The sequence below is a fragment of the Quercus robur genome, chromosome 6 (assembly GCF_932294415.1).
Source record: "Quercus robur chromosome 6, dhQueRobu3.1, whole genome shotgun sequence".
NCBI classification, from domain to species: Eukaryota; Viridiplantae; Streptophyta; class Magnoliopsida; order Fagales; family Fagaceae; genus Quercus; species Quercus robur.
In genome coordinates, this window is record NC_065539.1 from 37,489,635 (window position 1) to 37,515,520 (window position 25,886).

The 25,886-nt window shown below is 34.3% G+C and overlaps 2 protein-coding genes and 1 long non-coding RNA gene across 5 annotated transcripts; 2 read left to right on the forward strand and 1 right to left on the reverse strand.

Annotated features, from left to right (window-relative positions):
- Positions 1 to 6,235: 6,235 nt before the first annotated feature.
- LOC126688632 (uncharacterized) lies at positions 6,236 to 9,136 on the forward strand. Its single transcript, XR_007644322.1, has 3 exons — positions 6,236 to 6,450; positions 7,578 to 7,664; positions 8,827 to 9,136. It is a non-coding gene; the product is annotated as an uncharacterized LOC126688632 (long non-coding RNA).
- Positions 9,137 to 15,586: 6,450 nt separating this feature from the next.
- LOC126688634 (uncharacterized) lies at positions 15,587 to 16,905 on the forward strand. Its single transcript, XM_050383399.1, has one exon. The coding sequence runs from the start codon at positions 15,982 to 15,984 to the stop codon at positions 16,516 to 16,518; it is 537 nt and encodes a 178-aa protein (XP_050239356.1). The 5' UTR covers positions 15,587 to 15,981; the 3' UTR covers positions 16,519 to 16,905.
- A 635-nt stretch (positions 16,906 to 17,540) lies between these two features.
- Positions 17,541 to 23,630, reverse strand: LOC126688633 (pre-mRNA-splicing factor SLU7-like). Of its 3 annotated transcripts, XM_050383396.1 has the most exons (10): positions 23,465 to 23,630; positions 22,659 to 22,822; positions 22,453 to 22,565; positions 20,539 to 20,958; positions 20,270 to 20,405; positions 19,869 to 20,168; positions 18,714 to 18,930; positions 18,169 to 18,272; positions 17,950 to 18,018; positions 17,541 to 17,842 (listed from the first exon to the last, which is right to left on the reverse strand). In XM_050383396.1, exons 1-10 carry the CDS (start codon positions 23,478 to 23,480, stop codon positions 17,765 to 17,767), a joined length of 1,617 nt encoding a protein of 538 aa, XP_050239353.1. In that variant the 5' UTR covers positions 23,481 to 23,630; the 3' UTR covers positions 17,541 to 17,764. The 3 variants fall into 3 exon arrangements, with proteins under 3 accessions (XP_050239353.1, XP_050239355.1, XP_050239354.1); XM_050383398.1 differs by lacking the exons at positions 22,453 to 22,565; positions 23,465 to 23,630 and having other exon boundaries at positions 20,539 to 21,002; positions 22,659 to 22,799; XM_050383397.1 differs by lacking the exons at positions 22,659 to 22,822; positions 23,465 to 23,630 and having other exon boundaries at positions 20,539 to 21,002.
- Positions 23,631 to 25,886: the final 2,256 nt, after the last annotated feature.

Here is a 25,886-nt window from a genome sequence, read left to right on the forward strand (position 1 = left end):
GCAAAGGAGTAAGCCGCGTACTAAGATCCACACATCAAATTGGTTAGTCACGTACTTGGGAGCCGTGCATCAAAAGGGGGAACTGTTACTATAGAACAAGTCCAATTAGGTATTGAGATAAGGGTTCAACTGTAGGTTGGTAAGGTACTCGGGATTCCTTTACTTGTAACTGTTTGTTGTGATAATGGTGGAGTTTCGAAAGTGGTGACCTAAAAATCACCCGGTGGGGTTTTTGCCGTTAGGTTTTCCCTATTCGTAAACAAATCACCGTGTTATTTATTTTCCGCTGCATTATTAGTTTATTGGTGATTTGTTTCTGCTACCACGTGTTTGCATGATAAATTGATTAATTAATAACTTGACTAATTAATTAATTAAATTCTATCACAAGAGGTCATTCAGTTTGTGGCCTATCATTAGTCATATAGTATGCGCATCTATTGACTTCTCTATAGACATGTCTAAATCTTGACTAAGGAATCTGAGAAGCCAACTGCCTGCAATCATCCATGAGGGAGGAAATAATAGAATTAGAGTTTTTTTGATGAGAGAATGCATCTACAATGGCTTTGGCATCCATTTCAATGATTACAGCTTGGATGTGAGCTTGTAAGCATAAGAAGAGGCCATCCCAAAGAGCCTACAGCTCAGCAATAAAACTGTTTGCTAACCTAATCCTCCTAGCGTAGCCAATGACCCAATTCCCTTCCTCATCTCTAATTACACCTCTTCCTCCAACCAACCCAAGACTTCCACTTGATGCTCCGTCTGTATTAAGCTTCATCCATCCAGTATCAGGCTTCTCCCACCGGATACTTCTCAAAACCCATTATTTGGTAGCTGTAAAGCTACACGCACAATGCATATATTCCAATGCTCAAGCCTTTATTTCTTTAGCAAGATTAGGACATTGAGATCTTCCTTTGAAGACAAATTGATTTCTATTTTTCTAGATCAACCAAATAGCAAATAGGAACACTTGATGCCATTGGGGCTGCCCTTCATTAGACTTGGAATCAGCCTTACAATTGGAGGTGAGCCAATCTTCTAAGCTCTCTGTAAAAAAGGATGGATCAGCTGGCGATACACCAAGTTGCTGCCAAATATTTCTGACCAAGGGGCAGTCACGCAAAGCATGTAAAATCGATTCAGAACTAACCTGACAGGTAGGACAAACAATGTCCAAATTCAGCCCTCTTGCCAAGAGACATTCCCTCACACCAATGCTTTTGTGCATACACTTCCATACATTAAACATTATATCTTTCATATATCTTAAACATTAATGAACATACAAAAACTATCTAGTTCACTATAGACATATACAAAAATATCCACACACACAAAAAACATTTCACATCAAAATCATGTCTGACGACAATTTTTCATGGAATAGAATTCATCCATAATCATTTCCATGGTGAAATTCCCAGCAATTTCCTTTTCTATATAAACTATCATATTATCTGCCAAAAGTTCATCCTCCATTCTATTGCGAAGTCTTGTTTTTAATAGTTTCATAGCTGAAAAAGCTCGTTCTGTAGTTACTATAAAAACTGGAAGAGTCAACACAAGACGAATCAGTCTATCAATTAAATGATAGAATTTAGACTTCCCTGAAATTTCTAATCCCCTACATAGCTCAGATATTGTACCCATATTCTGAAAATCTGGATGTTTTGTCACATCAAGCTCATAATATTGCAATTGATGCTTCAAAAGACAAATTTCCTACTCAGTGAAATCTTGAGGATAATAATTTTCAGCCAAATTGCAAATATCACCAATTTTTAATGATCTAAAAGCATCCTTGGAATTTAATGCTAAACTAAGAGTGAGAAGATCTATTGTTAGCTCACAAAATCTACTATTCAATTCTTGCAATTGAAAATCTATTACAACTGTAAATATTTCAATTCTTAAATGATGTTTTATTGTTGTTAAAGTTTCATCTTGATGACGGTATCTACCTCGAGCTTTAGTGTAATGAGCATTTAAATCAGGAATATCAATTTCAGGTTGTCCACAAAATGATGAACACTAGCAAGTAAAGGCTCCCATCCATCATCTCTCAACTTTTGAATAAGTGATTTTGTAGTTGAAACTAAATGCATGGCATTTAAAAGATCCTGAGAATGTTGTTGCAAAGTTTGGCAAAGAATATTAGTAATTCCCATAATCTATTTCATCATATGCAAAATTAAAACAAATTCAAATGATGTTAATACCTGATAAGCTCCCTCGGCATCACCACGTTGTTTATAATTAGCCCCTTCCTCAGAGATAGTATTGATAACTTTGCAAGTTGCATCAAACATTTTTATCAAACTACAAATAAATTGAAAATGAGATCCCCAACATGTATCTCCAGGTCGTTGCAAAGTACCAATTTGGTTTGCTCCTCTTCCTGTCTCAATTTCATTAGAAGCAATCATATTCTCAATTTGTTCCCCTTGAACATATTGAATTTCATCATTACACTTACTAGAACCAACGACAATATTGATAATATTAGTCAAATGATCGAAGAACTGATGAACAACTTTTACTTCTCTAGATGCTGTAACTAAAGCCAATTGCAACATATGAGCCATGCAATGTACATGATAAGCATATGGACATTCTTTAAGAAATAGAGCTTGTAATCTATTCCATTCACCACGCATATTACTAACTCCATCATACCCTTAACCTCAAATATTTTCAATGTGAAGGTTATAACGAGAAAGGATAGCACATATCTCCTTCTTTGGGGTCAATGCAGTAGTATCTCTTACATGCACAACATGAAAGAAACGCTATTTAGTGAAATCATTTTTATCAACAAACCTCAAAATAATGGCCATTTTCTCTCTCTTCTACTCATCCCAGGCTTCATCAACAAGAATGCAAAATTTTGCATCCCCAATTTCTTCACGAATAGCATTTCGCACATTAGTAGCAAGAATATGTAAAATCTCCTCTTAAATTGTGGGTGATATATATTTGGCATTTCGTGGAGCATTTTCCAAGACAACACTAGCTACTTTGTCATTAAAAGTTGATGTGAATTTTATCAATTCAATAAAATTACCTCTATTTTTTTAATCAAGACTTTCATCATGACCTCTAAAAGCACAAGTTTGGAATGCTAGCTATCGAGCATACTCTATTGAGGTTTTGAGCCGCAACCGATTATTCTTTAATTCTTTTGATGTTTGTTTCTCAATTAGCTTGTTAATATGTCGTGAATAATTCTTTAAATCCTCGCAACATTTCATAGCAATTTTATGTGGGGAGTTTGGATCTTTCCCTACATGATGAATTAAAGGACAATTCATTCCATATTTCACATTTTTCCAATTATTAAAACCTGTTGAAATGAATGCATCTGATCCGGTACAACCTATTGGTTTCTTATTAAAAAAGTAGCAATGTAGACAATATATCGAATCCATTGAAGGTGAGTATTCCAACCAATTCCTATGTGATTCAAACCATGAAGGTTGAAATCAATGACGATGAGTATCATCGTTGTATGGATAGTTTATATTTTTAGGTTGATATGGACCTTCCTTGAAATAAGCTCGTTAGATTTCATCTTATTTGTTGATAGGGAATTCACATATTTGTTTACGTGATCCTAGATCACGATCTATCTCTTTAGATTGAATTCTTGAACATTTGGAGGGATGTTCATCAAGCATTGAAATATCAACATTTGTTTCTACAATCATAGGTGTCCTAATTTCTGAATTGCTAACATCTTTTGTCTTAAAGAATGCATCAATTGTTTTTCGTTTGCTCATAATTCTTTTAGCTTTAAGAATATGACTCAAAAATTAACCTGAAAAGAACTTTAAAAAATAAAATTTTAATTAGAAATTTTTACTTAGTTATATGGATGTTATTCATACTAAAGAAAAAATAAAATTTCCACTATAATTTAAACAGTCAACCCATTTTTAATATGACTTTAATTAATAATAACCTCTCAAACAAAAATAAAAATTAAACACACAAGTATTGGTACACAACATAAACCAAACAATTTAACAACACCCACAGCCACATGATATCTAACTTATCAAAAATAGGTAATAAATCAAAACAATTTTACCTTAGAAACTTTGTCTTCACAAAGTGCAAAGATGGGTGTGGGCCGTGTGGCAATGCCTACTACCTTTGCCTCCAACTTTAGATCTTCCCTTCAAGACTCATCACAAACAATCTCCCCATGCCTTCAATCATGTATTTCTCTAAAAATCTAATGAAAATATAAAGAGCATATGAATATTTAGGTGTAGATAGTTGAGAAAATCAAAAAAAGGCACTAAAAAGAGATGAATGTCTAATGCGTAAGAAAGAGAAGAAAACTCACCAAGCAGTCACCAAGTTCCAAAACTAAAGCTGATGAAGAAATAAAAAATTGGTCAGGGTTTTTTTTTTTTTTTTTTTTCGAACTGTAAGGACAAAGGACTGGAGTTTTGGGGGCTAGTAGGCAACGGTACCAGTGCAAGTGAAAGTGTATCAAAGAAAACAAAACAAAAGAATAAGAAGTAAAGGGAATAAGGGATTCCGTGGGCTAGTAGGTGGGTTTTTTGAGATGGAGAGAGAGTGAAATTTTGTTGTTAGTGTGGCCTTGAGTATTTAAATGAAGTGGGCCAGCTTTTTGTTTTAATTGGAGTGCATAAGGCCTAAAACTAAAGCTGGGGCTTGGGAGAATAGTTGAGATATGGGTATGGGGGGCCCAGTTGTCCAATATTGGGGGGGCCCAATTATTTTTTCTACCTACTCTAATTTTCTTTTTCTTTTTTTTTTTTTTTGCAGGGGCCACAACCCCCCAAGCCATTATGTGGCTCTGCCCCTGACTTAGGGTATGTTTGAAATCTATTTATTTTACTAAAATTGTAAATATTTTGCTGAAAATACTATAAATAAAGGTAAAAGTTAGCTAAAATAGTATATTGAAACTCATGAATAATACTAAAAAGTGCAATAAAACTCATAAATAATATAAAAAATAAGCTAAATAATAAAATAAATTAACAAAAATAATCTTTGTCAAACGGACACTTAATACCAGTTATAGAGCACCAAAATGTTTATGTGATAATTTATTTTTCTACACTAACACTTATAGAAATAAATTGTACCTTAATAATAAGAACCCAAATATAATTTAAATTTCTCATTATCAAGCTAATTAATTATCTCTTACTTTATGTTTGAGAATTTATAAAATAACATAATAGAATTTTTTTTTTTTTTTTTTGAGCAAACATAATAGAATGATTTTTTTTTTTTTTTTTTTAGAATACTAAGTATTTTTAACACACACACATGGGAAGAGGAGAGAAGGTCTTAAAGAAACTTACAGTGGTGTATATCCAAAATAATATAATGAAATTAATAGGTCATTAAAGAATGAAAATGAAGTTTCTATCCAAAAAAAATATGAAGTGGAATATGGGTATTTTTTTTATATAAGATAGAAATTCTACTCTAACTTAATCACTACAAGAAAATTTGGCTATTTTTAACAGTTGAAACCGTCGAAAAAAGTATTAGAAACTGTTAGAAAAAAGTATTTTTGACAGTTAAAATGACTGTCGAGAACCATCAATAAAAACCATGTCGAGCATATATTTCTACGACTTATGCAACCGTTGAAAAAAGTGTTATACCTTTATCAACGGTTACTAAACTTTGAAGTATTATTGAAATCTGTTGAAACATATACACATAAATGTAGATTAATGTGTGCTTATTACTTTTATCCGCAAGCACTCAACCATCAGTAAAGTGTATCTTGAAATAATTTTCAACATTTTATAACCATTGAATTAAGTATTTTCTTTCAAAAAGAAAAGAGAAATTTGGATGTGCTCTTTCACATTGATCAAAATTTAATAATTGATTCAAAATATAATCCACATTGAAAATTTTAAATACATTCTCATCCAGTCACAACGCTCAACACTTTGCTAACAATGTTTGACAATGCTATATACAAACAGAAAATAGAATTCAAAAAGAGGGACAACAAATATTTATGCCAAGATTATTTATTAGCTTAAACAAATAATATTGTATAAAGAGAGAGAGAGAGAGAGAGAGAGAGAGAGCCCCAAGTTTTTCTCTAAATATATGTGTATATTTTTAGTGAGGGCATTTTTGTAAAATTGTTAACAAGATATTTGTTATGTGTGGTCCATAACCTCCCCCATCTATCACCACACGTGACCCCCCCCCCCCAATTCTCTTTTCATTCTCACGGTTGCTCTCTCCTTCCTATCTCTTATTCATTCTTTTCTTCCCCAATGATGATTGAACCTTAAAGCACCCATATCCTGCATCATTTCTTTCCCCTCTCTAGTCTAAATCTCCTTGTTAGGGAGGATTATGTCTCCATTAATTCTCCTAGTATAGCCAAAACTCCATGAGATTTTGAAGTACAAGAGACCCAAGGTAAAAATCTAAGGTTTCTCTCAATTTCTTCTATGAAATCCTTTGGCTTTTGTTAGTTTATGATGTTTATGGTATATACTTGATGGGTTTGGTGAGTATTGGAAGATTAGAAGGTTATGAGGATTTGGGCAACAAGTGTTTTTATTAAATCCAAAAATTTCAAACTATTTGGGGGTGTTTGCTTTGATAGGGTGTTTTAGTTGTCTATTTTACTAATGGGTATTTGAGGTTTGGTTTCCTAGAGCAGCTATATGGGTTTTGTTATTACATGAGTTGATTCCAAAGTGTTTCCTTTGCATTTGAATGGCTTTGACATATGTGAATGTGGGCATGTGCTTGTTGCATGTCAAGTGTTTGGTAAATTGCCTATATGAGTTAAAGGATCGAATTTCTTGACTCGTGTTGTGATGACTATTATATGAGGTTTGGTTGCATTCATAGTTGTTATCATGTACTAAAACATGTAGTTTTGAGGTTTATCAAGTTTGAAAGTTTTTGGCATGGTATTAAGATTATAGTAATTTTATTTTGGAATTGTAAATCTGTCTCTGACAGATTTGAGTAAGCTGCATTACATGATTTTTAATAAATTATAGAAAAATTATTTTGAGCCAAATTTTTAGTGGTACATACTAGACATATAAAGGCTTCTCCCTATTTAAATTCAAGCTTTTTGGATCACGTTAAGTGGACCAATTATAAAAAGGGCTGACTTGTTGGAAGTTATCTGAAGGTGTGATTGGGATGCTAAGACTTTAAGGAATTTACTCCAAGCTTTTATTGTGTGGTTTAACTTATAAGTTCATATGTGTTTTCTTTGACAAGTGTTTTACTTTGGCTAATTTTGTCATAGTTTGGTAGCAACATACTTTGCATCAAGTTAGTAAATGCACATTGTTTGTGGTAGGAAAATTAAATGTTTTGATTATGTTATAGTCCTATGAGTTTCTTGTATGCTTGTTTGGTTCCTATTTGGGTAGGGGTACTTGTATTGGGATGGTCAAGCTAGGCTTTAGGGCCTCAGGTTTGATTTTTGAGGAAATCCTTTCCGACTTATGGAGACAAATTTGATAGCATAATTTTGTAGTAGGCCATGTTATTAATAGGCTTGATACTTGTGTTTCTAGGTTCCAAGGTACTTGATGATGGACCTAGTGATGAGATTCGTTGATTTCATGGTGCCCGGTTGAGGTAAAATTGGTTGGCATCCCGAGGTAAGTAGCTTTTTAATGGGATTTTTTTTGGAAAATAATCATGTTGCATAAATGTTGTTTTTGGGTCAAACACATTTTGGGAAATTATATATGGATCTATGTTTTCTTAAAAGTGTTGTATTGTAACCCTATTATATATTATTATATATAAAAATGCATCATATTTAGTATTGCATTTGGGAAAATGCATGGATTGTTGACATGGAAAATATAAGCATCTTTGACTTAATCCTATGATAAGGAATTCATGGACTCTATGGTATATTGGAAACTTAAAGGTGCTTATTTATCTTGTCTTGTATTATTTGGGAAATATTGATGCAAAACACTTTTGACAAGAAATACTTTTGAGAATATTGTGGACATTTGGTTGTTTGTAATACCTTATGAAACTACTTGAAAGTAAACTATGTATTTGGAATACATTGAACTTGTGAGTTTTTGATGTGGTTTTGCCCTTGTGCTATGATGTTGGTGATTATCCTGTCTTGGTGACAACAAGCCAAGTTAGAGATTCACACTTTGCATGACACGAGTAAATCCTTGAGTGTGTCGGTGAGGCCACTGCCTATAGGGCCAAAAGACCACATGCAAAAAGGGTACTGTGCGACATGTCATTCCCTGCTGCCCATGGGGAGAAGAGGTAATCCTTGAGTGTGTGGGTGAGGCTAGGCAAGGCCAAGAAACCTCATGCAAAAGAGGTACTACATGACGTGTTATCCCTTACTGCCCATGGAAGGGATAGGTAAATCCGTGAGGGTGTGGGTGAGGCTTGGCAAGGCCAATAGACCACATGCCAAAAGAGGTACATATCATGCTAGTGTATTTGGGCTCTAACTTGTTTGTGGCGGTATGATGTCTGGGTGATATCTCGGTCCTTGGTGCATCTTGGGTGAGGTTTTCTAGTTTTGAAATGGTATTGGATATTTTTATGGCTCACAGTGAATGGAATGTAATTTCATAGTTATTTTTGGAAGCTTGGTACTAAACTATTCCTATCGTTCTTGTCTGTGGCTAATGAAATTGTTTTTGCATAAATTAAATGGAAATTCCCAAATTGTAACATGTTTTGTAAAATGCTCATTATCATGAAACTTGCATTTCCCCCACCCCCATTAATTATACTACTTATTGGACTTTAGCTCATTCCACTCTCCAACAGTTTTTCAGATAAATTTGCTATACCTCGGGCATGGAGTTTGTTTTATTGGTGGTGATTGAAGCATTATCTTAATTGAGAGATTTATGCTATGATTGGTTGGTGACTCAACTTTCTAAATTTATTGAGGCCATAGCTAATTCCATTGGAGGTTGGGCTCTTGAGGTTTGTTAGCCTTAGGCATGGTAGGCCTAGATTCTGTCGTTGAGGTTGCCTATCCTAGGAAGGATGGTGATTTGATGTTGATCCATGTGGAGTCTTGGAATTTTGTGTATATTTGGAGACATTATTCGTAATTTTTATTGTTTGTGAATGTCTCATAGAGCTCTAACTTATATTGTGGAGAGATCAATAATTTTATTTATTTTATCATTTGGAAAGAAAAAAAATTCCCTTACAATTCCTTTTGAAGGTTTGGTTTCACATGCTTTGAACCCTTTTGGGTTTGGGGAGAGAGAGAGAGAGAGAGAGAGGTGCCAAATTCTAAATGTTGAATTGGTAATAAGTACAAGTGCAGCCACCACACCTTTAGTAAGTACATAGGATAAGGTTTCACAAATTTACTGACAAAGCTTGCAGCTTACCAAAAACTCTTTCTTTTGGTAGTAACTTTCCCCAAGATACCACCTGATAAATTGTATTAGAATGCCCACAGTTGGTTTAAAGCTTCAAAGAGAATGATTCCTAACCATTGTTTCTTGATAGATCATGACCAATAAAGAGGCAATTACAAATGGAATTTGATAAATAAATTCAAATATAACAATTAGATCAAATCCAAACAAAAGGGATCTTGCATTCTAATGATATGGTCAAAATCATTTATTTCATTTTGGTATAAGGTTGGCACACATTTAGATGAAACTATGATAATTTCATACAAGGGATAATTACAGATTACCCACTTGTGGTTTAACCCGAATTTAACTTACCCACCCACGGTTTCATTTTTGACACTTTACCCACCCGTGGTTCATTCCGTTTATGCTCCGTAATCCACCTCTAATTTTTCTATTACTCTAATAAGTTTCATCAAAAAATTAAACAAGAAATCAGATCAAACACTCCTCTCCCACGCACTCTCTCACGCTTGCTCACCCACCGGAGATCTTAGATGCTATAATGGCACCCACTTGATTGATTAGTCCGAGAATCATCATTAAAGTTGCGTTTGTTTCGCATGTAAACTAAAATCTGAAAATGTTTTACACTCGGGTGTGTGTTTGGCACCACTTGAAAATATAGTCAAATTGAAAATAGAAATCAGTTTGACTGTAAAATAAGCTTCCTATGCCATAAATGAATTTTCCTTTCCATTTCACCTTCAATAGATTTCCGGATTGGTCACTCCTCACACACCCCGAAACTCATCCTCAAGCTCACCTTAGCTCCACCCCCATGCATCGATGACAGAGAGACGCAGCTCTACCCCACACTCCATTGAAGGTTCGATGTCCACCCACACTTCGACGTAACTCCACCCCACACTCCGATGCCAGTCCGGTGAGTTTTCTCCCTTTTCTTCTCTTCTCTCACCTCCGCCCACTTTGAGCTCTACATGTACGCGATCCACCAAAGCAAAAATCTTCCTTATGCCAACAAAGCCATACCCACCTCCAACATCTCCGATCCGTCGCCAGCGAAGCCAATCTATGGGTTTGGGTTTTGACTTGTGAAGGAGGAGCATGACTAATTTGGGTATGGGTTTTGAGAAGCGTGATGTGTAGGTTGCGATTTGGGTTTTAGTGGTGGTCAATCTGAGATTTTGGGTTGTCACGGTGGACATCAGCGTGGGGTCGTGATGCTATGGGTGGACCTGGGTTCGTGGGGCCGTGGGTAGCAGCTCGCCGTGGGTCTTGGGATTGAGATCTGTGGAGTGGTTGATTTGAGTTTAATTTTTCTGGGTTTGAGAAGTCCTGAAATATATATCTGGATTTGAAATTGGGGTTTCAAATATATGCATGGTTTGAATTCATTTGTTCTCAAGTTCCATTAAAGTTCTCTAAGTTTTTTTTTTTTTTTCTTTTTTTTTCTTCCAACAGAGAAGTTGAAACTGTGATTTTTCTCTCTCTGCATGTTAATTTTCAATGTGTTGCTAGCAATTTGTGACTCTTTTTTGTGGGCTTAATTTTGAAGCCAATTTGGTATAAAACATGGGATCAAATGTTGTGCTATATTTTGGGGTTGTATTTTGATATATCTGTGGTTTGTACTTTGATGGTATTACTTGGTTTGATTTGTATTAGTTTTCTAGGTGTATGTTCTTCATGTTTGTATATGTTCTTCATGTTTGTGAATGGTGAGAAACCAATACTATATTTTAATCTTTTTTTTTTTTCTTGTTTTGGGAGGAGAGAGATATAAAATGGGTGTAAAAAGATTTATTTATCCTTCTTTTTTAACAAAGGTGGGTAACAAAAACTAAACGGAAATAACCTCAGATGAGTAAAGTGTCAAAAATGAAACCACGGGTGAATAAATTAAATTCGGGTTGAACCACAGGTGGATAATCTGTAATTATCCCTTCATACAATAACTTATTTGAACCAACGAAATTCATTGAGGCTATGTAGCTGGATATAATAACTTAGAGGGATTGATAGACATGGCAAAACAGGTCATAATTTTTTGACCCGACCCGATTGACCCACAATCCTATTGACTCGCAACCCGATTGACCCGTTTAAAAATGACCTGTTTTGACCCGCAACTCGTTTGCCCCGCAAACCCGATTGACTCAATCCGAACTTGACCCGACCTGCCCGTTTTGCCACGTCTACCAACATTTAGTAGATTGAGATTGAGGTGTAATTCTTATAAAATATTTACTTATTCTTCTTTACTTAATATGTTATGTACTCTATTATAGTTTGTCATTCTTTACTTGCCACCTTCATTTTCTCTTCCTACTTTAAAATGATCAAAGATTATACCAAGATTAGCTTCTAGAAAGCTGGAACAAGAGTTGCACCAAATTTGGGTATCAAGTGTTTAGTGGTAATTGGTAAGTGATAACAGTATCACCAGTGAGAATCTAATCACAATTAAGGAACTCATAAACAATTAACAGATTGCATCTATTTCAAAAAAAAAAAAAAAACTTATTTGTAAAATATGGGTCAACTTAACCCGTCCCACGACCCGACTCAACCCGCGACCCGATTAACCCACAACCCGATTGACCCGTTTAAAAATGACCTAATTGACCCGACCCAACCTACCCGTTTTGCCAAGTCTAATGCCGGATAGGAAGCTGTTTCCTTGTGAGTATGAGGTTGGTGTGGGGAAGTCAAATTAAAATATAGTTATAGTCTACATCCTCCTAAATTGTAATTATTGTGGACTTTCTCTTCAATAAGAAAATTGGGTATTAATAAAGTAAAGATAGGAAAAGAGGGCTCTTTTGACCAACAGTAACAGTAACTATTGATTTTTTTTTTATTTTTTATTTTTTAAGTTTGTCCTAATTTGTTGGTTTTTCAAAGACAATATTAGTGCTGGGCCTGCTGGCTACCGTACTTGACCAGAGTACATTTATTCAATTGCTGTGCAAGGGATGATCTTGGGTTAAAATGACATTCTACTCATCCATAGTATAAAAAGCCATCCTACCATTTTGTGCATTTCCACTATCATCGTTAACCTGCAATCATCAAATTCCATGATACAATATCTCTTTCAGGCATTTCATTGAATAGTTACGTGCCTTATGCATAAATGATTCATATAATTCAAACAAATTACAAACAACAAACAAATATTGATGGGCTAAAATTCAATGTGCCAGAAGTTTAATTGTCCAAAAAAATAAACCAGACCTTGACTGCTTAAACATGTATTGGCAAAGCCAAGCCACCACCGAAAAACCAAAATAGACGTGTCCATGTATTTGAAGCTTGCAATTTTAATCACATCAAAGCAACAAAGGGTACTTAAAGCTTAAGAATTTAATCCATCACATGTCCATTGGCTCCTTTACCAGAAAAGTTATTGGGGTATTTCACCAAAAATGTCTAAAGCATAGAGGATTCATAAGCTGAGCATTTTCAATCGAGCACTTTTAGGGCCAAACTAAATAAATCAAAGTTCAAGTATTTAACAATCCAAATCCAAATGCATGCCCAAATAATTAACCATGCCTAAGTCCAAAATCATACCATATATGTGCCAAAAATCAAACAAACTAAGCCTAAACTCAGTACATCACACACCTAAAATAAATAAATCAAAGCAAATTTGGAAGATCCACATACTTACTATTGATATCTACAAGTGCTACACTTGCAGATTAATCTAAATGTATATTGAGAAAGTTGGGCGCTCTCAACTTCTCCTAGGCCGTAGAATTTCGGGTTCCTTCTGTCTTGAAGGCTCTTCTGTTCCCTTAGGTAAAGTGTGTTTTATCTATAGGGCTTGTGGGGTCTCTTTTCCTTTGGGGTTTGGGAAACACATCTCTCCTTCTCTACCATGGAAGATATAACAAAAGGTTGGAACCAGCTATCCCTCTCTGACCAAGAGGGTAGTGGCTTCCATCTACGCAAAGAATTGGCTTCTGAAGAATTTATTCTCACGGCAAAGTTTTTTACAAAAAGAGTTTTAAACACTAAATCGTTGGCTAGAACTTTTAATCAATTATGGAGATCGAGAAATAACTTAGTTTTGGGCGATAACATTGTTCTTTTCATTTTAGATAATAAAATAAGAGTGGATTAAGTAATTGCAAATGAGCCTTGTAGTTTTGACAAGCACTTGGTGGTGCTTCAACTATATGATAAGGACACGCATATAGATGACTTAGCTTTTAATCAAGCAGCATTCTGGGTTTTAAGTTCATAACATTCCTATCAGGTTCGTGAGCAGAGAGGTTGCTAAAGGTATCTATTCTAATATTGGAAAGGTATTCGAGTCTGATGGTCTGAAAAGGGATGGGGGAGATTTTATGTGAGTTCGAGTTATCATTGACATATCAAAATCACCGTGTTGTGGTAGGATTATTTCTTTGAAAGATGGAAACGAAAAGTGGGTATCTTTTAAATATGACCGGCTGCTGAATCTATGTTATTTATTCACGTATGATAGACTTAGGTTTTGCGTTTCCTAACCACTAATGCTCATGTTTCTATATTGATTCTTCTCAAAGTTTTGTTATCGATACTATTTTCATTTTCCTATTTGCATATGCTTTTTTTTTTTTTTTTTTTTTTGAGAAACACATATGCTTTATTTGGTTATTATATAAATATGACTTTCAGGTATGTGACAAGTAGGCGAAGGGGAAAAATAAAAGATATATGACATGAATTTGAAGTGTAAAGGCCTAAAGGGTCATAAGTTCTGTAAAGCCAAATAGAAAAAGGATGACCATTGCTTTTTCTCGAGAACAAAGTAACGAATTAGTTTTGTGTATCTTTACAAGTTGGAAAGGCAAGTGTCTTGCCGCCCATACATTGTGGTGTTTTAAGGGCAAAAACAAAAGAAATATTAGGCACCTTCAACGTGGTTTGAAGCTTTCTCGTATATGAACGAAAAGTTGTTTGGTTTTTATGGTAGTCCCTACTGGAGCTTCATCTCCTCATGAAACTTGGAGATGAACTCCCATGTGTAATTTCTATTATTTAATTTTCTGAAATTAAAGGTAAGAGGACAGGATATACTTTAACTTCCATGGTAGACATGACAACTGCTGCTTCTAGAGGCATCCTCAAAGATCATTTTGGACCAACCTCTGGTTTGGTAAAGGTAAACTCTTAAGAAAAATAATTGGAAAGTGCTTAAGCATTTTCTTTTTCTTGCATTAAACGTGCTGAAGTTGTTCCAAACCAAAAAGTTTAGGGAACTGCATCTTCAAAATTACATAAAACTTACACTTATGATTGTTTCGATGGAAAACATTGTGTAAAGATAGGTTTTCGTATTTTCCAGTGTTTAGTAGCATTAGAATAAATGAGTCAAATGAAAACTATTTTTAGTCAACATAAAAAGTGTGGCTTATTTTAAGAGATTATTTTCCACTAATTTGTTTGGAAAACAACTCTATCTCACAGCAAGTTAAATACGGAAAGTTATGAAATTGTTTTTCAATTCATTAAAAGTTACTACCAAACATAGAAAAATGTAATAGTTTTATGGAAAATGTTTTTTGAAAAATGACTCATTTTGTAGAAAACATCATTATTGAAACAAATAGAGAACTAACAAAATCTCATATTATCGAATAAGAAATTTGAGGTTCAAATACTGCCTACTCTAAAAACCAACTAATATTTTAGCCTATAAATAAAGAGCAAAATTACCATAAGCTAAAATTCAATCTTATTTATTAAATAAAAATTTGAAAGCAGTGAGTTTTTAACCTATTTTATACACATTTATTATACTTCTAAAATATATTCTATAACTGCCCACTTCTACGAAAAATTATACAGTCCTCATGATGGACCACGTCACTTGTCCACCATTCCACTAAAAAACTCTCACTTGTTTAAATCAGTTTCTGTTTTAAAAAAATTTCTGACTCAGTAATTTTAAATAGGTGAGAGTCTTTTAGTGGAATGGTAGACCATATCACTTGTCCACCATGAGAACCTTATAATTTCTCCACTTCTACACCCAGCTCTCAAAAATTTTGTTTTTGTTTTTTTTTTTTTTTTTGTGGGGAGGGGATTATAAAAGCCACATTCATTTCATAATAATGGCCTTGGAGCCCACCATTAGGACTCAAAGTGAGATTGCACTATACAAAACCAATAATAACTAACAGGTGCGCTTTACAGGATTGCGCTTTCGTCACTCACTAAACTTAGGACCCAAGATTGCTCTCTTAATACGCCTGGCCCCCAAGACAGCCGAAAGTGAAAACTGCTCGTCTAAGAAAACACTTTCATTTCTCAACAGCTCCAATGCCACCATTGCCCCTTACAAAAATACCTTTTGCTTCTTTTTTGAAATCCATAGTGTACCATTTTGGTAAATTTCTAAGAAAGAAAAAGAAAATCAATAGGGTATCAGGCTCCTTCCATAAAAACCATCCAAGTTCAGTCTATGTGATGCAAAATCTTCAAATAATTTATAACATCCCACCCTGCCTCCTGCTTCTTAGGCCTCTCCCTTCAAAGAACAGTTCATCATCACATTATACTAATACTAAGCAACATTTTAATGCCCCGCTCGAGCTTGGCAAAGAAGCTACACCACGCTAAGAAAGCGTGGAAGAGCTTCACCATCACACTCCAATCCAAATTCCACAAGCTCAAGATCTCCAAAGCCATAAAAACCACCACTCACCGCCTCCTTGCCATGCGTTGCTTCCGCTTCCTTTTCAAACGATACCCTCTCACTAAACCCTCCTATCAATACAGCCAACATTACTACCACCACAACCAGCCTCAAAAGAACTTTTCTGCTATACACATAGACGAGCTCTTTGATGAACCTGTGTCAGTGTATACCAAGAATATGCATGCTCATGCTGAAACAAGCAAAGGTAAAAAAGTGCTCGACAAGAAGGTTTTACCAACAAATACCAATAACATTAATAGTGTTGAGGATGCCTGGAAGGTGGTGGTTGCTTCATCACCGCATCTCCAAGTGGATGAAAGGGCAGAGGAGTTCATCTCCAAGTTTCATGAAGAGATGAAGCTCCAGAAGGAAAGGTCAAATCTTGAGTTTCAGGAGATGTTAGCCCGCAGTGCCTAAAAATTAAATTTTTCATTCTTTTTTTTTTGTTACTTTCATATTTTCTTCTATCTTTCAATACAGAATATGAAAGTTATAACAGGTACTTGATGGTTTGAGATTTTCTCCTTTTTTTTCTCACCTTGTGGGGTGGAGTGAAAACAATGATTTTGCAATGAGTATGATTATGAAAGTGTATAGCAACCCTAGGTTGTCTAGGGCTTCTTGTGTATTCTCGCCAATGATTCTTTTCATGTGGCTTTTTGAATTTGGTGATTTGATACATACATATGGGGAGTGCTTTGTTTAATTAGTGTGGAAAATAAAACAAAGTTGTTTGTATTTGAAGAACTTGCAATGCAACCATGAAAGTTTGTAATGATTACCTGGCAAAGGCTTAAGAGTTCAGTGTATTTTATATTTGCAACTGCCTCTTTTTCAAACCAATGTCTGTAACCCTGAAATTAAGAAATACAGGATTCAAACAAAGTGACCACTTCAATTAAGGCCCCTAAACACTGAATTTCATAATTAATCAGTTCTATTAAGAGAGAAAAATAATTACTCCATGTTAATGATGATAAACACAAAGAATCTTAAAAAATTACTAAGAATCATACAGAAAAATGAAGTAAATCTTGGAACTCAAGAGTAGAAAATAATCTTACAAATTGCGTTATTATTTACTCATAGGTTGATTTAGTGAGTGGATATATCTGCAGTTTCAAGTATAAGAACTACTGCCAACGGACTAGTAGCCTGATTGGCATCTACCCCCATCCTATAAGGGATAGCCATGCCAGAACTCCAACTAATTGTCATGCTGGGAGCTCCCATAAAGATTTTGCAGAAGACATTTTCCTAAGAACATTTAAGCCACAGCATATAACCCCCTATTAAACGGGTTGTTTCTCCAAAACCAACTACTCCCAAACCCCCCACAAAGAAAAGCTGCTGCTTTACAACATTTCTTTCACTTATTCTATTTTTTGGTTTAGTATTTCATTAACAACGTAGACTGTTGTAACTTCTTTTCCCACAAATTACACAAAGTTTTATTAACATTAATGAGTCCATGAAAATACAGAATGTGCTCCCTATGATTTCCTCCTACATATATGCACATTAAACAAAAATCATAACAAATAGTTCATAGAGCCCCAACAACAGCAGATTTAGGAAATGATATCAAGTCTGCTTTGACAATATCCTAAATTAAGTGTTCCCAGCTCACAGAATCCAGCTAAAAGGCAAGTCTGGGACAACATTAGTGCAGAAAATCCTTCATGGGATCATCATGATGTATTCTTTTCATCCGATATGCCTCCATCTCCTCAGCAGTAACCTACAAAAGGCATTACATGATGTAAAAGACACAATGGAAAAGAAATTAACCAGATCCAAGACTTCACAAGTAATGGCTTAACAACAGTTGAATGATAATAAAGATACCTCATCATTCCATCTCACATTATACTTGCGCTTTCTTTCATCCTTCTCTTCCTTCTTCCTTTCGTCCTCCTGGCCAAACATAACATGCATAAGCAATAGCAATACATATAAAACCAATCATATCTCTGGTAAAAATTATGCAAACAATAATTTATATCTTCAATAATATTAAAAAAATTAGAAGCAGAAGTAGAAAAGATCAAATGATCCCAAATTCACCTTTTTAAGGGCCTCAGTGAGTTGTTTTTGGTCAAGGAGCAAGTCATCAGGTACATCATTTCCCCAAGTAGCAAGCCTTTTCTCCTCTGCTGGAACAGGTGTCTCTGCATGCAAGTTGAAGATCAAATCAGAATGCGAATGTACGCATTCATATCAAAACAAAAAGGAATTTACAAAACTCATTAAGAAGTGTCCATGTACGGGTACGGGTAAGACACGGTGACATAAGCAATTTTTGAGAAATTTAACATGACATAGCGGCTACGACACCAAAACGACACGGGTATGGCACCCCAAATGAAGTGTTTGTGCTTCCTAGAATATAAACAAGTAAAATCACTAAAGCACAGAGATTAAAATAAAGGACTGAAACTTGTGTTGAAATTTGGATTCCAATGAGAAACCAGTAGAATCATGTGGACTTTGATCAAATATAGGAAATGTCCGAAATCAGCAAATAAAAAAAATGTGAACTTTGTCAAGATAAATTTTGCACATAGAAAAAGTGAACATATATTCTAAAATTACAAATTAAAGGTTCTAACCTTCAGATGCTGCTTTACGATCAATGTTAGCCTTCATTAGGTCTGCTGCAGCTTCAGCAGCCTCAATTCCAGCTGCACCAGTGCAATAACTGTTCCGTATTGTTTGCTTACAGCACTTGTAACCCCATTGATGATCCTTCCACCATGAACCCCAAACACTTGTGTGGTTATTAATATACACATCCTCCTCATACTTACTTTTGGGAAGAGAAGTCTCCTTCAAAAATAAACCAAGAAATAAATAAGTTAAAATCCTCCTTTTGCATGCATCCAATATTAAAAACTGAAAAAAAAGTAGGTAAAAAAACAACATAGAAAATGCTTCACCATTCTGTCCATTCAAAGTTCAAATGAGCCAGAACTGAATGGTCAGGTAAAAATTGATAATTAGTAGAAAGTGTGATTCAAAGCGAAATATTATTGTATCTCTTTGCATATCTATTCGGGGCAAGAATACTGATAAGTATATAAATTTTGAAGGTCAGATGCCATGTGATAAAGGTTACAATTATTAATGTTCTTCGAAAGGAAGATACACCCTATAATCATTATAGAAAAAAAGCAATTGTACATATTTCCCACATTCCCCAGCAATTTCAAAAACCTGTTTATAAGTCTTTCCACTCATTGTAAGTACTAAAAACAGCAATTAAAAGCTCAGAAAGTTTCAAACCCAATCCAATTTCCTCAACCTCATCCTGACTCAATAAGGACAAATCAATTCCATGTTTCGTGAAAGTTCATTTCCCACGTCTTCAGCAATCCTCTCTTTTTTTCCCTTCTTACTCGAAAAAGTGATTTCATAGAAATTATCAACCAGTCCCAAAACTTAAAATTGTTACAAATGACAGGACAAATTTAAAGACGATAAAATCGTTAGTATGAGTCACCTTTTATAAAAATAAAATAAAATAAAAAATGAAAAAGGGAAACAAATTATTGAATGTCTAATGCTATTTCACCCTAGATAGTGCTATATGATCAACAATTTCCACAAGCCAATCCTATGGGGATGGATTAAAGTTTTGCTGAATTAAATTATAAAAAGAAGATTTCAAAATATAATGCAGCTTGCCAGCATTATCATATTCAATTCTGCCATATTTTTCAAAACAAGACAAATTTTTTAAGAATATGTTTAACAGAATGTAATACCAGGCCTTTTATAACTCTCCCAGCACGATCATATTCAACTTGTCTCTCAGTTTGTCCCATAAGAAGCTCCCTTGGGAGTTTAGCATCAGTTGCAGCATTGCCATACTTCTCCATAATGGCGTCTTTCATTTGTAATTTTAATTTCTCCTTAATGATCTTATAATTTTTGTAGAGCAATTCAGCTTGCGATGGAGCTGCTTGCATGTGAATATCTTGACCTTTCTCAAATGCCTCCCAGGCATGTATATTGAGTTGCTTGAACTCCATAGCTTGCCCGCTAACTCTGTATTGGTTATCTCCCTGTAATATAACCGTCAACAAATCAAAATCATGTGACATTTAACACATAGGCAACTACAAAATATTTCAAAATAACGTCCACAATATCCCTAGTCACCCACTCCATAAAACTTCTCATTCGGGTCAGCATCGGGAAGAGGATCTTCACGCATGGACCGAGTTTTGGGATCATAATACGCAGAGTTGACATCAAGGTTCAGAAGATATTTTGCTGTGTCCTCCCGAATACGCAAATTTCTGAAATAAAAGGACAGAATAAAAACAATGATGCGAAATTATTATTGTAAAGGAATGCTATACCAGTGGACAGAATATGCTTCCAGTTTAACATCAAACAAATATCTAAGACAGTAAACTGAAGAAAACACACCTGACAGTTCCAGTGCTTCCACCACCTGTAGTACGAACACGCTTCTCAACCTTTGCAAAGTCCATCTGCTTACTTTCATCAACCTTGGCCTCATCAACTTTCAGAGCATCTTCATCTTCATCTTCATCTTCATCACTGACATTACCTTCCCCATTCTCCTTATTGTTTTTCTCCTCTAATTTCTTCAGCTGCTGTTCTTTCAGGTACTTCCTTCGGGCCTCATCCCTTGCCTCATATCTCTCAATGACGCGAGCATAAGTTGCTGCATCATAACCATTCCATCGGTCCCGTTTGCCATCATAATCCAATTCAAAAGTCTCTATCTTTTCATCAGGTGCAATGTGCATGTTAGTCCATTTTGCTCCTTTCTTGCGTGGCCTCTCCATGCATAACTTCACATTATGTGTCATTGCCCCACAGCTGTAGCGAGAAAACGAAAAATCCACATCCTTCATGAATCACAGCTTTACCGCATTACATGATACAGAATACCAGTGAAACAGGTCATAAAGAGAGGAAAATTTTCCTTCTGTCGTCAAATTTAGTATCAGAAAATCATACACCATATATAATTTAAACTTTCTTCCTTAGTGCTAGTTTGGATAGCACTTTTATTTGCTGCGTCTGCGTTTCCTCCTTCCTTTCTTTTTTTTTTTTTTTTTTTTTTGCCTTTTCAGCCGCAATGGTTGACCCATTCTCCGGTGAACAGTGTATTTATGCACTGTTCACGGTCCCACAAACTCCACTTTTTATCAACTTTTTCATTAAAAATGGGTCCCACAATACTATTCACACATTTAAAAATTATTTTGCTACAGTGTTTTCAGTTTTCAGTTTTCAGTTTCAGCAAAATAAGTTCTATCCAAACACACCCTTAATATAGTAAATGACAACAGGAATAAAAGAAAAGCTACAAAATTACAACATCTCATTTCCAGATATGTATTCACAGTTCTAGATATCAAGTACATATTAGGACATAGAGACTACCATGTAGGCTTTTCAAAGTTTAATGATGCAAAGGCAAGAAAGCCCTGAGCAGTACTCTCTTGTGTGTTCCTATATTTCAGAGGCCTTATTTTAACTGATATGGGGCTAAAGTACATTTAACTGAGGCTATAAGCGAATCAAAATGGAGAAAAAAAATCATTGAAGTCATGTTGTTCAATAACCAAGGTGACTAAGCTTTGTACTATATTACATGTTCAAACAAATTACTATTACATGTCAGATGACTCATATTTTAGTTCAAAATAGATAAATGTACTCTAAATGCCCTCAAAATAATGAATTTGTTCTCTGGCTTTGTACGTCTGAGTTTGTGTTTGGCATAACAATGAATATGTTCTCTAGTTCTGTACATCTAATACTCGGGGGAGTATAGAACAGGGGACCACAAAGTAGAGATAAGATGATCACAAGATTGTACTCAATTATAATATTGCCTTTAGGAGTTCGAGTTCAAGAGAAAACAGTAGTTTAGCACCTCTTGGGGTGCCAGTGCACTGAGGTTTGAATCCCACTAGCCCATCCCCCTATTTTACCTATCAAAAACATATATTTCCTTTAAAAGAAAAACCGAGGAAAGGTAATACTTAGGATGATAAGATGATTATGACTCTGCTTAGTACTAGTTACCAAAGGCTACTTAATGCCCAAGGGCAGTAAGTGCTGTGGCAACACCTCAAAAAATACAACCTCAATTTGCATTTTCATCTAATCCCCATGAGAGTCATGAGCAATGGAGACCTATAGTGCTACAGACAGGTTCCCCCAGTCATTATCACTATTACACTATCAATAAACTTTTCATGCCCAATATTGAAAGCATTTTTCCATATCTCAGTCAAGAATGTAAAATTCCTTAGTGCAACCAACATGAACTTGGAAACAGTACGAGCAAGGTCCACTTACTTTTCACATGCTCCCTTCCTGTACTTATCTGCCTGAAATATTTTTGCACCTCTATCATACCAGGATTTTGTATAATTTGGATCCGATTTCCATTTCCTTTGATGTTTTAAACTCTAACAAAGAAAAAGGTAGAAAATCCTTGATGAGAATAGTGCCTTTATATGTGTGAGAAGGGTTGTATTGAACTAAATATGTGTGAAGCTTACTGGTCTCTCAGCATTAAGATACCAAGGTGCAGACGACATATACTGAGGAATGTGAGGGTTAATCTCTTTCCCATCTTCATCAACCTCTGCTGGCGCAAGCCCAGCTTTACGTGCTTCCTCCAATTCAAGCTGCTTCCGATGATCCTCTCTAGATTTGAAAGCCACTGCAACACCCAGGAAGTAAAACAGATTAACCAAAAATAGATATTCATGATAGAAACGGTCACCAAAAGGCCAAAAAAACAAGGGCAGCCACTGCAGTTTACCATAAATGACCTGTACTCCTCATGTTCCATGTTTCTAACTTCAAACTTAAGACACAGCTACAACTACAGTACATAAACATCCTTCATATGAAAATCTACCACTTCAGTTAATTATCATATTATTAAATTATTTTGACAACTTCAGCATAAAATTTTCAGACATATTTTACTTGGGTTACATGAAGATGGAAAAAAAGCTTCAAGTGTAGTCCAAATATTCATAGCAAGTACAACTACTAGCTTCATCCACTCAATAAACAACAGCTAATACAAATCCATGTGCTTTTTTTTTTTTTTAATAACCCTTCAGAAATGAGAGCAAATTATATTTTTTCTCTAATTAACTATAGAAAAATTTGAATACCCAGATGATAAAAAAAAATAAATAAATAAATCATATTGAATTTGAATTACAGAGACAAAGAAACAATAAATCAAGCAGATACCCACATGACAAAAACTCAGTACTGGGCAAAATTTAAATTATTCTTAACACAATGATACATGTGCAATAAGGGAAGATTGGAGAAAATGAATTACCTGATGCAGTAGCCATGTTTGAATGTAGGATAAGAAGAACAATGTATGTTCGATTCAGAGCCCTAACCTGCTGGTAGAAACGGATATATTAACATTAGAATTTCGTAAGTGGTCTGGTTTTATAGTGGGAAATGGTGGCATGTGTACCTCTACAGACGTACAGAATTTTCTGGAAAGGCCATTGGGTAGTGAGGATCACATGCGGGCGCGTTCATAATGAATTGTGGATTCATGAATTATTTAAACGACAATGAACCGTCGTCGTTTCCAATTATTCATTTAATTGGAAATGAGCCTAGCTGAGTTGAGCCGCCGAGTATTAAAAGTTTTAAATTGGCCATTTTAATTTTATTTTGAATATAAGCTAAGTTTAAGTTTATTACTAAACTAAAACATATGCTCAAGTCTACTTCATTTTCTTTCTCCAAAAAAAAAAAAAAAGTTTACTTAATTTTCTTTTTTCTTTTTTTATATAGGATAGAAATTCTTCTCTTACCTAATTTAGATGTATATGTGTGTGAAATTTCCTCCTAGAGACTTGAACTTCGACTTTTACCCTCACACCCCACAAACATTTATACTAGTGGAGTGACCATCGCACCAAGAGTGGTACGGTGGTTACTTCGTTTTCTTGTTAAACAAACTCAAACTTGTTCACAATTAATTATTCTTTTTCCATATATATAGTAAATACTGCAATAAATGTTTTCTCCTCTTGACAAAGATGTGCTAATAATTTTTAACTAAATTACAATTGAAATTATATTATTTAAGTTGATTAAACAAAATGATTTTTGTTTATCTATCTATATACTATATATAAGAGGATTTCCCTCTTTCGACTACACTTTTATGTGATTCAAAAATACCTTCATTAATTAAAGGACTTCATTTAGAATTATAGTCATAAATGTCAAATAACAAATTTCATTTTGAATTAAAAAATAGAACTCCTAAAATTTAAGATTTTTTTTTTCTTTTACGTTCAAAAAAGAAATTATAGTTATAACTTTTCTCTAAAACTTATCATTTTTATTTGTTTGAAAATTAAAATATATATATATATATATATATTCCTAAATTATAATAGATGTAAATTATTAACTTTTAATTAAAAAAATAAAAGAGCACGCACCTAAGCACGTGCTCAAAGGCTGTACTATGTATAAGAGGATTCCCCTCTTTCAATTGGACTTTTATATAGTTAAAAAATACCCTTATTAATGAAAGGTATTTTCATTTAGAAATAGGGTCATAAATGTCAAATATCAAATTTTATTTTGAATTCAAAAAGGGAATTCCTAAAATTTAGGATTTTTTTTCCTTCACGTTCAAAAAAGAAATTACATTTACTGCTTATCTCTAAAATTTATCCTTTTTATTTGTTTGAAAAAAAATATATATTTCTAAATTATAATATATGCAAATTATTAACTTTTACCCAAAAAAATAGATGAGCCTCGTGCTTAAAGGCTAGTAATCTTATAAAGATTAGATTCACAAAATTTTCTATTGTTAAAAATATACACAATTTTTTACTATAAATGGATTATTTATACTATCAATAAATTACAAATAATAATTTGATATAAGAAAGTTTATTTATAAATTTAGACAATTCAATCTCAACTCTATATAATTATATTTTAAATATTTATCTATATTGTTATTTAAGGAGCTTTCCTAATTTGAGAGTCTCGTTTTTTTTGTTCAAAAATACCCATACACCCCTATATTTAAGTAGAAACAAAACTAAAAACAATCCGGTAAAAATACAACTCTAACTCCCACTAAAACATTGCCTAAAAAATAAAGTCACTCTCCTGTTGATTTTCAAATTACTTTATCCACTTATAAATTAGATTCTCAAAAAAAAAAAATATATATATATATATATATAATAAAAACACAAGATTTTTTTTTACAAAATAAACATATAATATTTGTTCATTTTTTGAAACTAACCTTATGATACTCCTGGTTGTATTAGTAGTTCTAAATGCATAATATTAATGAGAAAATGTGTGAAACTCAAATTGGAACAAATGAAAATTTATGGCACTAAAAAAAAAATAAAAAAGCCTCATTGCACGCACGAAGCGCGTGTGATAAGGATAGTATACATACAAATATGTAATATTATATTATATTATATATATTGTAAGGATAAGGGCCCAAAACTATATATTGGGCTTTGGGCCTTGGCCGTGGACATTGGTTGGTCCAAGGACGAATAAACAACGATGAAAGTGTTAAGCTTAGAGTCTCATAGGTATGTGGCAAATGGAAGGGTTGGGGGAGGTGGTTCAAGGAGTAGTATCTCCTCGGATAAACGAAGTGCAAACCAGAGGTATATCCTATCGCTCAATGTGACCTTCTAGAAAATTCCACCAATAGGGACGTGAATTATGAACATACAGGA